General features: G+C 30.2%; 1 protein-coding gene across 1 annotated transcript in view; it reads right to left on the bottom strand.

The window, feature by feature from the left end:
• The window catches only part of LOC143199428 (uncharacterized), a 120478-nt gene that overhangs the window by 7462 nt on the left and 100513 nt on the right, over positions 1-12503 (bottom strand). Inside the window, exon 2 of the mRNA XM_076409278.1 lies at positions 4300-4350. Coding sequence (XP_076265393.1) covers positions 4300-4350 — 51 coding nt within the window. The remainder of the gene's footprint in view (positions 1-4299; positions 4351-12503) is intronic.

Here is a 12503-nt window from a genome sequence, read left to right as displayed (position 1 = left end):
ATTCAAAACTGATTTAAAAATATACTTCGGAATAAATATAGTTATTTTGTCTAAGGGTTATTATTTACTATTATTAGATTAGTTAGATATAATATTTAATACTATAAGGAAATAGTTAAGGAATTTTATTTAAAATTGAACGACAAACAGGTTTTTTAAATTATAATTTTTGTATTATGAAGCATCCATTTTTAATCGAATACATGAATGGTCACCATATTAGCTGTTAATAACAACGATCTATTATATAGGCCAAACACTTCTCTTTTCGATTATTAGTGATTGAAAGATTAAAACTAGGATTGATAAAAATAGATCTTTGTTAAATTTATTATTTTCACTATTTACAAATTCCGTTCCTAACAATTGACATATTTCAGACTTTAAAAATAAACTGTGAAAATTATTAAACAATTTAATAGCAATGCAATATATAGAAGTAGATTGAACTGGACGTGACTGGATGTCAACAAAGCGATATTTAAAAATTTGAGAGGAGATGAGATTGTATCGTTTAACCTTTAACCCTTAAATATATTGACGCTTCACTGAACAATTTTTGTACATTATTTTATATAGCGAAACCTACGAAGATCTACAATACAACACTGATTTAAAAATATACTTCGAAATAAACATAGTTATTTTGTATAAGGGTTGTTATTTACTTTCGTTATATGTTATTGGACAAACGTTATTCGAACTTCATCAAATTCAAACAAATCTGTGATTATGAAGAATTGAGTAAAATTGAATTAGAAGCCATAAAATATCTGTAAAAAATAGACTGAATATTAACTTTCATTAAGCATTGTGAGTTAATCAGATATTCATTGTGTCTCATTCTATAAGAAATATATATATATATATATATATATATATAACTAGAGTTAGAATAGATCTGTGTAGAGCATACAACAGAGTAATAACGGAATATGCACATGAACACTTTTTTTTTGGAAAACATTATAAATATTGAAATCAAATAATGTGTGAAATAATAAAATTCGATATTTTTTAATCAGTTCTGTAAAGATTGGAATCATGAAAGTTTAATGTACTCATCTTATATAAAATTTATTATTGTTATTAAATTTCTAAAAAAATATTTAAATATAATATTAACATTTAAATTAAACACATGCCATGTTTGGTTGTTGTGTTAAATTACAGATACTTTTTTTGTTTATTTGATAATCTTAGATCAGCGATATTGATGAATATGGATGAAGATAGCTTTACTGTTAGTAAGGACATTTTTACCAATATTTACTTATTCGTACTTAAAATGTATTTATTGTTAGACAAGGACATATACACATCTAAAAAAAAGACTGAAAAATTATGAATTAAAATATTAATAGTCACAATTAGATATAAACATAAGTTTACATATATTTGATATGTAATTGGGATCAAATCAATTCAATTATTCACACGTATTGTAAACTAGTCATTTAATGGTTTGGCATAGTTATATAAAATTATCAACAATAAAAATTTGACCTCTAAAAGTGAATAATATTCGTTATTGTGAAAGTAATTGTAAATGTTTGTTAAAACATTAACTTATTAAACAGCACTGTAATATATAATTGTTTCATAAATATTTCCATTATTTTTTATATTTGCTAAAAAACGTAGTGACCTTTAATTAAAAAAATAAAAATAAATAAATTTCTAAATGCTGTCAATTAAAAACTAATTAATTTTTGATATAAAACAATATCTGTTTGTGTTATTTAAACAGTTTTCATTAAACAGTACAGACAATTTCAAAAATTCATTTAATTTAGACTATTGAAACTCGTATATATATGAAATATGCATGTACCAAATCAAAGATCAGTAAAGATCAAAGTCTAAAAAATGCTCTGTATAAATGTTTAGAATAAAATAAATTAGCGAGAACTAGAAGAAACATTTTACGATAACGCGGACACGTTATACGCATGTGTTGTTAATACGATTTGGTAAACTACAATTCTAATTTAAGCACGGATCGATCGAAACGGTATTTCAGCTTTCTCTACGTCATTAATATTTATCTCGAGGATGAATCTGAACTAAAAAATACTAGAATGAATTTTACGTTAGGTCGGGTAATGTACAATGAAAGTAATTGAGCTTGTTACTAATGACTTATACTAAAGTAAACTCTATGTACAAAGAAAAACATTTTTCAATTTGATCTTATAACTTAAACGATGTATATGAATTTTACGTAATGATACATAAAGAGATTACAAGTTAAAAGACATAAAACCTACTTAACCTAAAATAAAGCGCAAAGGTTTATTTATTTATTTTTCAAGATTTATTTATTTATCGATTAAAATAAAATATCAATTGAATTCACGCTAACGTTTCTTCCAGTCTTTAAAATATGCAAACCAAAAATTAGTTCGATATTTAGAATGTTTTTTGTACGATTTTAATATTATCAGTTTGACTTGAAATGATGACATTCAATCGGTTTAATATCGGTAATAGTAAAATAACAATCAGCCAAATAGTATAGGTTTGGAATGATGTAACTTGATTTTTTCAAGAAACAATCCCAAAAATTAATGCTTTGTGAAGAAGACGAATAGTTAACAGGCTCATTCACTGAAATAATATTGTTTGAGTACGCTTTGGCGAAGGTAATATAATTTCTAATTCAATTTTATTTTGAGTCGGAATCTGCAAAAGCAAGGTAATTACAAAAGAGAGTAATTAAGAGAAAAATACTTATTCTTGGATAATGAAATTAGTGTGCCAAAGGTAAAAATTTCTGTGAATATTGCAAATATTCAGCTCTTGAAATCATACGCCAAAAAACTGAAATAAATATGACTATTTTAATTGTTGCTGTGCAACGATAATAAAGACTAGTTGAAAATTTTGAATTCTTGTATATTGAAACTAAAAATTTAAACGCAAGTCACCAATGTTCTTCTGGTTTACTTTTGCACAGGTTTCCTTTATTTCGCAGTTGATTTTCTCGATTCCGTTACGCAACTTGATTGCACACCTGAAAGGCAATAGCGAACTATTTCGTATAACCTTTCTCTGATAATACGTTTATCTAACGTTACATTGATAAAGATACTTGATAACAAATTAGTACTATAAATTAAATTTAAAAAGATATTGACTGCACCTATTGACGACAGTACAAATATACTATTGTTTTTAAATATATTTAAGAATATACAGGGGACAGACAAAATCATATGAAAATCAAGTATTATAGACCATCATGTAGATGTTGGCATCACTGCTTTCGTTTAAATAATGTGGCGCGTATGTATTCCTTCGTTTATATGCTATGTCTTGTAGGTTATATTTTAGTGTGTTATACGTGTTGTTCAGCGACGGTTAAAACAAGCAATTAGTGAAAAGTGTGATCTCTGAATGTTTGTTTAACGCTTCACGAGAGACAATATTTACGGTAATAACAGCATACATAAAATATGGTAAAACATCATTAATAAAGAAGAATACTGTGCGAAATCTACTACTATAATTTATAAAGACTGACGAACATTAAAAAGGATTATGGCCAGACAACATAAAACTACCGTAGCAGTAGTGACAGCAGAACTCAACATTAACTTGAGTAACATTGTTTCGACAAACAGAGTATGGCGGGAGTCTCTCAAAGCAAATATTGAAAAGCTAAGCACAAACGCTAAGTTAAGCTAATATGTGGAAGTGCCTCGATTGCGAAACCTTTTGTAATGGAAACCGGCTCTAAGCTGCGAAAGAAGTGGTGCAACGATGTCAAAACCTGAACACTTCATGAATAGGAGAAAATGGAATCATCATTTACATAGTTTCCTACAAACGGTCGGGTTTATATATGGATTTGGGCGGAAATATCGTGGTACTTAGCTTGTTCTCTGATTCACATAACTGGTCAAATTACTGCGAATGAAAATCTTGATATCATCAATCAAGAAGTTCAAACTATGACTTGCTGTTTTGCAAGTGCAAAACAAATGATTGCTCAACACCTAATTATTAAATAAATATTGTGTTAGGAGTTCGTCTTATTTTGTCCATCCCCTATATACCAATGATTTAATATTATTATTTTAAGACTGTTGATACCACAATAAAATAATCATTTATAATTATTTTTTCTTAAGATAACATTTTTTTTTCAATCCTTTAACGTGTAAAATGTATTATTGAGCAAATATTTACTACTTAGAATTCATTCAGAAGGAAATAAATATATTCATATGCATTGTTTAAGCGTTGACCGTTTCTGTACAATGGAAATCTGTACAAAATAAATAATGAACATACCTCTGTCATTGTCTCGTCTTCTTCTTGTCGCGCTATCCGCATAATCTAAACCTGAAACAAAGAAATCGTGGGTTAAGAGATGTTATTAACAACCTGGCAAATTTTCAGAATCCGTATACGACTGACTGACCTCTTAGCGAATCGAGTAAACAGGTTAGCCGATGGAATGTATGTTACTGGGTGTAAGTCTTTCGTGATTAGGCGTGGCTTTACTTTCATAATCGGCAAAAAGCCTCAGGCTCTTCGCACAGGTTCGTTTTTACCTCAAGACAATCGAGACACGTCAACTTTTATTCAAACCTATAAATGTGTCACCAAGGCAGCTTCTGTTTTGCAAAATATGCGTTACCATTTAAGTGAATGATTATTTCTATAATTATAAGTAAAACGTACTTTACGTAAAATTCAATTAAAGTATGTAGTATTAAAGAAAAATTAACGTGATTTATTGGAATATACCAAATGTTTTTTAATTGCCATTAAAATACGTTAGGAGCTACACACAATTTTTATTTAATTATTATTTAATATAATTAAAAATGTTACAATTATTAATAGATAATAAACATGATTATTTTGCCAAGTGCTCCCGCACAAAATTAATATATTTTAATAACTAGTTCAAGGTGCCAAAGGCTTGGAAGGTTATATAAAAAATTTAGTTTTACAGACTTCCTTAAGTCGCTGTATAAATAACTATTTTAGAGGAAAATGGTAAAAATTGTATTCTTTAGTTATATTTGAAAGTTTTTTTGTTATTTCAAGGTTTTTAATTGGACATGCCCCGAGTGAATATTTGTAGGTGTTTGTATGTATTTTGATGAAAAATATCTATTGGTGAAACTTCAAAATATCAATGTAAACAACTATTGAAGAATCCAATCTGACCGTTATATTGGGTTTTATTGATTTTATTATATTCCTCTACGTAAAATAACAGTTTTCCACATAGTATTATTGAGTTATTCAGCGTGTATAAACGCTAATTATAGAACGCTCAAAATTGCCCTTTTAACAATATCGATTATTGATTTACTGATTACGCTGCTTCCGAAGCCCATCAATCTCTTTTAGAAGCTTATGGTAATGCTGGTCCGTTATAAGCCCTTTGTTGACATTGGTTATAACGATTTAAAAGTCATCATTTTCATGTTAATGACAGAGAACGTCCGTCCACCAGTCCTGGTGGAACAAAAAAGTTTGAACACAATAAATTGCAAGGCTAAAAGTCTGAGATAGTTTATCATTTAATGGGAAAAATCAAGTTTCAAAATTATTCAAGCGGTTTCATTGCTATCTAGACAAGAAGAAGGTTTCCTGTGGCTTTACATAACTGGCGATGAAAAGTAGATTTACCACGACCTAATTTCAAGCTCAAAAATCATGGGTTAGCCCATGAGAACCATCCATATCGAGACCGAAGCGGAATATTGATGACCACAAATCTTGCTGTGCATATGGTTGAAATTTATATATACAGCAGATGTCTACCTGCATCAATTGAACATAGTGAATGACATGTTGCAAAAAAACAGTAACAACTAGTAAGAGACCCATGTTTCTGCATAATAATGCTCAGCCATACGTTGCGAAGAGTTGTGAAGAATATACACAGTTCGAATAAAAAATTCCGCAGCACACAGTGTACTCATCAGACAAAGCGCCTTGTGATTAGTGTTTGTTCAGATCGATGCAGCATAGCTTAAGCAGCTCAACAAACTGGCGTTAAAGTCAATGAATTAAACCACAAATTGTTTCAACACCAGCTTAGTCTCCATATTTAGATCCCTCTTAAAATATCAGTCTTCATCCATTTTTGCTCGGCGAATTTATTGAACTTACTGGCATATACCACTCTTATACAGTTATGTTTTTGAATAATTCTTTAAATTTTTAGATAAACGAGCTAACTGTTTATTTGGTGTTCCTATTATGATTATTATAAACTCATATTTGCATACAACCGATAACACTTAACTACTTAATAAATATATCCGTTTACCATGCTCAGTCACGATGTTGAACATTTTTTTCCTTATTACATGAAAAGAATTAATCACAATGTGTATTTTAATCTGAAGTTTCCGTTAATTATTATTTTAGTTACAACATATGAAATGAAAACAAAAGCGATTTTTTAAAACTTGTAATAATCCAATGTTATAACTATGGAATTAATCTAAAAAAGTTTATTATTAAATTTTCTTTAATAAAATTAAATAAACAAATAGGCAAATAAAGGCACACAATTTAATATAGAAATCTGAAATATTTCTATTGATTATTTCTATATGAAATATCACTATTTCGATTTAATGTTTTTTGTTTAAATATATTTTAAAGTCTCATTTTACCAACTATGGGTTAATCTGGACTGGACCTTCAGTTTAACGTGGGCTCCGAACCACGGTCCTCAGCATTAAGCCTACCGAATGGCGAGTAACCAACTTTAGAGATCATCAAAGAAGATATCCGGACTTAACTAGCCTGGTTACTGGCGTAGCTGGGATCATTTTCCTTGTTGTATTTTACACAATCACAAATTTTAAACAATCACAAACATAAATTTACGACCATGCTCCAGCAGGATTCGAACCCACGGCTATCGTAACAGTAGGAGAACTGTCCTACCTTTACCACTGCGCCACCAAGCCGGCCCTTTTTGATGTTGACGAACTTCTATATTTAGATAATTAATGTTGTTGTAAACTTGTTATATATATATATATATCTATATATATATATATATATATATATATATATATATATATATAGATATAGAGGTTTGGGTTATATTATAAAAGAATCGTGTCGTCACTTCTTTCAGTAAAATAAAATAATTTTAAAGTAAATTAAACCTTTTGTTGTTCACTTCATTTTACATAACAGTCGTAGTCGGTAGGATTCCAGAGATATCAAAAGGGAACAATGCGATTCCGAACCACAATTATCAAAGGCTAATAAGCTGTCCAGATGGGGTATCGATCACGTACATCCACTTCAGTAATATAATTATTTATAAAAATCTTTTATAGGTAAGACATGCATACTAAAGTTAATGGACTTTAGTGTGCGAATTTAATTTAGCAAAGGCAACAGTTAGGCATATTAATCGTTTCCTAACTTGACGTATTGATAAACTAGTTTAACCTACGGTGATCCGTTAATTAAAAGACCACATTAAGTTGTGGCTTAGAATACTGATGAACAATCGAACAATCGATCCCAATTAATATTCGGCGCGAAAAAACTATGTAGTTGACGGTCAAGGTTTTTGGATCTATATTAGATACTGTAATAATATTAATATCCGGTTTTATAATTTGTTATTTGCATTAACAAACAGCGCAAAAGCATAATCGAAAATTAAACCAAATCTTCTCTTTACTTGCGACCAGGTCATTAATTAAATGACAATAAATTAATTTCGGTTATAATTTATTCCAACACTTAACATCGTAACGTAGAATAGTTTTTGCTTGCCTATGCGAACATGGCCATGAAAAACATGGCAATTTAAGATTACTTCCAGAGACTTCCTGTGATTCCAGTGAAACTAGATACACTTAAATTCAAAAACAAAATCATTTGGTATTCTCGGAATCAGCAAATTCTCGCCTTTAAACTTTACTATGGTTATAGTTGCTTCAATTGCATTGCTCGTCAACGTTTTAACAGCGGGTTTTGTTCCATTGCATAGATTCAGTTAATTCAGATTGCGTAGCATAATTATCACCAAGCTTATCTTGAGCTGTAAATTTTGGATAACTAATGACTTCATTTTAATCATGAAATGAAATCTCTCCGCTTAAATGAGTTTATTTTGTTGTGATCCTGAAAGTTTACATTCTAATTCAAATATCCCGTTCACTCAAGCTAGCATAGTTTTTATAATTTTCACCAATATTCAGGAATACTTTCGATATCAAGCAATGCGTGCACCGACCAATATTTCGACGCCACACTGGCATTACTTTCTTAATCATGAAATAAACTAAGACTGAAACAATCGCTATTATTACAGGTATATTTTTAAAATAGCGTATATAATATGAAGTTCTACAACTTTTTTACTACATTTTTCGAAAAAGTTTCTTTCAGACAAAATGCTAAATCGATTCTAAAATAATATTAGAAACTGAAGAAATGAAAATGAATTTTTCAATTCTGTCAATATCTCTGATGATCTATCCCTTTTATGTAGAAATTGCGATTTTTAATCGAAATTACGAAAATCGATACGAAATAATCATACTGTATATTTCATTATGTTTAAAATGTGAGGTTTAAATGTAAAATTATTTTTCTTAAGATTTTTTTTGTACAAACCTTAAATTAGCGAATAATAAAATACATACTACAAGCTCCTGTAATATTACAATATTTTAGTAGAACAACAGGTGAAAATTTTGATGTATGAAAATGAAGATTTGTTGAATTCATCTCTGATCAGCTCCTGTCAAAATTTTCAAGATTATATAGATGATCGTCTTCGACTGCCGTTACTTACAAATACGATGGTAGCCGCGGGTGTTACCTATAATTCCAATCCCAAGTATGAATGAAAACTTATTATGTATGATTTAATAATCCGTTTTATATATTAGACTAATATGTTAAGTTAATAGTGGGGTCGACAGTCGCATGATGTAACATACACATTTTCTTTTTTTTTTCTTCTTTTTTTTAAACTTAATCTCTCATTCAGCCAGGTTTATATAAATCCGACACGGTGTGTTGGATATAGTTTATTAAAATCTGGTTTCATCAAAGTAGGGTTCCAGCTATCTTCACGTTCTCGCATATTTTGTCAAGCTATCTAATATTTTAATGTTTGAAATCATATCCACTGTCTATCTACCTAAGGAGCAGAATTGATAAAGTTGACGAAACTGTTATCATATGGACTTTTGCATAACAAGCAACTGTGTGGTATTTCTTTGGAATCTTCCTCAAGCTTTTTCGGCGGCACTCTCTTTTTAGATGTATGGAACATTTGCAACTATTGATATTTTATACAAACTCAACTGCTGGTATTTGATAGAGCATAATCGCAAACTTTCACCAGAATTTTATGGGCAGCGGATTCCTTCATATAAAAGAGGAAAAACGATGCATACTGAAATTTAATTTTGAGCAATTTTTAAGAAGATAATTTTGATAAGAACAACGTGTGAAATATTGTAAAAAAAAAGATATTAGATTTTCAGATTTTATTTTTGTAATACTTAACAGATCGTTCATTGGTTCGAGCCTTATATCAAAACGAAAACAAAAAGCAAATATTAAAAAACCTACATATGGCAGATGTGATTATACCGAAACGTTTTCACAACAATGATCACAGTCGGATGAAACCCCAGAAAAACACCACAATGTATGTATCAGCGAGAATAAAATTGAAAGAAAACATTTAAATCTAGGTCATATTCGAAGAGTCGGTCAGCGGACTGATGCCCTGAAGCTAAACGAGTGTGATGCCATCGCTATTTTTTTAAATAGTATGTCTTTCTCTTACCATCTTTATTAGGAACACAATTGCGAATTATTTTCTCAAAAGTTCAAAAACAAAGGGTCGGATACATGTCAAACAGGACGCACCTTTCTTTAGCAAATTGACTCCCCTGTAACCCCTTGAAATCTTAATTTTTTTATATTCTTGTGTTATAATAAATTAACAGCCAGCGTTTGTCGACAGTAGTCAGTAAATTCACTACATTTTCACATATACTTTCACTAAATCTCGCCACAGTTGCGTTCAACCACAACTGTTTTGGCCTCGGACAATGTTGGTCTTGAATTTTTCAGTTAACTTTATATGACCTTGAACCCCTTGAGTCTTTACAGAAGGATTGGCAAAATAAGCGTTTGAAAGAGCCGGATTTTAGTCGTCATTATAATATTTCCTCTCTCTCAGATACATCGTCTTAGAGAAGCATAATTTTCTTCAGCTTGACTGATAGCACCCATTACTTTAAGATTATATCCCAAGTACTTGAAGCTGAAGCCGAGTGGATCTACAATGCGAACTATTTTATTTATTATCAAAGAACGTGAGATCGGTCAAGGTGTTTGTAGCATCATAGTGAATGCATTGTCTGTTTCTAAAACTTTTCTCATAATTGCATTCAGTACTATGCTGAAAAGAAGAGGAGAGATGCAATGGTCACTTAAAATATCGAAATATCTTGAAATCTGATCGTATTAGTAGTAGATAGTAAAACTGTTAGTAATTTCGTTATTTTACTTGAAGAAATGAGTAAAATTTAGGCCTTTAGACTGTGAGTGGTCAGCATTCAGTGTGAGCTAAACCATGCAAAGATAATAATGATTTATACTTTAATTTACTCATTTTCATTATTATTTTATGAGCTATATAAGAGTGAATTATCTCAATATTTTTACTTTTCCTAACGATTTTTGATACCTCGATAATTAAAAAGAATAATAAAATAATTAGAGTTTATTATTATATCAATCCATGAAGAAAATAATTTTTGTTTTTACAAAATGATACCTTTGGAAGAACCGTATATATAACAACAGAGCATAACATGAAATATGAAAATAATTTAGCAGTTATTACTGAGTTGTGACATTGCACTGTTATTATCATATGATTTTTGAGGTCAAACACATATTCCAACAAATTCCCATGCGTATTAAATAGATTATTAACCACATTTCCTTTTTGCATGTGAAAATTGCAGGAAATAGTTGATAGAGAAAATGGTTAGTATTAATTCACGGTAAATTTTATCTTCATTTTATCAAATTAGTAAAAGTTAAAATACCCTTTGTTGTTGTTAAAAAAAGTTTTCATATTTATTTCAATAACTACCAAATACAATAACACAGGTTTGTAAAAAATTTTAAGAGCTGTTTAGATTATGTGACGTAATCCTTATGGTGACACGTTTCTTGACAATATGGGTAAATAAAATAAACCGATTGACAATAAAATAGAAGAGAACAAACTTAAAAAAATATCATTTTATCTACAGGCATTAACGATACATATTTTTGTCTAATATACGTTCGATAACATGCACTAAACCCAGTGTACAAAGAGGAGTCTATTTCCCAATCACGCTACTCTTTGTACATTTTCGCTTGTGGGGAGCTTGTGTCTCTAAAGCGACCAACAATATTCTGATATCATTGAGATGCTCTATTTTCCTGTGCATTTCAATTTTCTTCAATTCTCAAGGTTCCCAATCTCTTTAATGTCATACTAAAATCGTTCACCTTGTACACCAAATTTTGCGAAAAGCAATCGAGGTGGGAATGGAGAAAATTTACATTTAGAGTCATTAGGCAACCTAAAGCTAAAAATATTTTTAGTATACTTTGATGATGCTAAATGAGCTAAAGCTTTTTAGCCCTTTTTAGGATCTTTATGATAGCCTAAAATGTCTCTATGACCTCCTTAAAAGCACCTTCTGATTCGTCCAAAACACCTTCCATAACCGTTACCTCTGAGAGGCCTGGAAACTATTATTTCCCATATGTATCTCAAACATTCTGCATTGCGAAGTTATTTTACAAATTGCTGCATCATTTTCAACGTTATACGCCAAGGTAGTAAAAGAGCTTTATGTGGAGGTACGAGTACCAATGTCTCTTGGAGAACGTTCTTTTCACTCCTCTCTGGTACTCCCTTGGCGACCAAGTATTTTGGGTAATAATTTTATTAGTCTTTGCTATCCGATAGATATAAAAGGCAAGAAAATTTTAAACAATCACAAACATAAATTTACGACCGTGCCCCAGCAGGATTCGAACCCGTGGCTATCGCATCAGTAGGAGGACCGTCCCATCGCCTCTTCATATTTTAATTTGCGAAGAACCAATTCTAAATTCTTATGGGTTTCTTTGAGCTGTTCGGAATGACCTGCAGGAATGGAAGCATAATGTCCGCTATTATGAAGCAGAACATCTTTAAGGCTTCTTTTTGATGAATCTGAGAAGAAAAACATTATGACGAAAAAATCGTCTAAATTCTGATGTCCTGGAAACATTTCCATATTACTTTTGTCTTCAGCATACCAAAATACATAGAAATTACTGAGAAATACTGAAACAGATATTTTGTTGCAGACCTCTGTAATTTATGCACTTCAAAATAATTTTATTCATTTTCACAGTTCATTACAATTGAAAAATCATTATTACATAACATAGTAAGTAATTCTATTAATATC

This window comes from Rhynchophorus ferrugineus, unplaced genomic scaffold (assembly GCF_030347505.1).
Source record: "Rhynchophorus ferrugineus isolate W39M unplaced genomic scaffold, kcgeb_rfMv2 rfM1, whole genome shotgun sequence".
In the NCBI taxonomy this organism is placed as follows: Eukaryota; Metazoa; Arthropoda; class Insecta; order Coleoptera; family Curculionidae; genus Rhynchophorus; species Rhynchophorus ferrugineus.
Note: the sequence above shows the minus strand (reverse complement) of the source record. Positions and strands in the feature narration are given on the sequence as shown.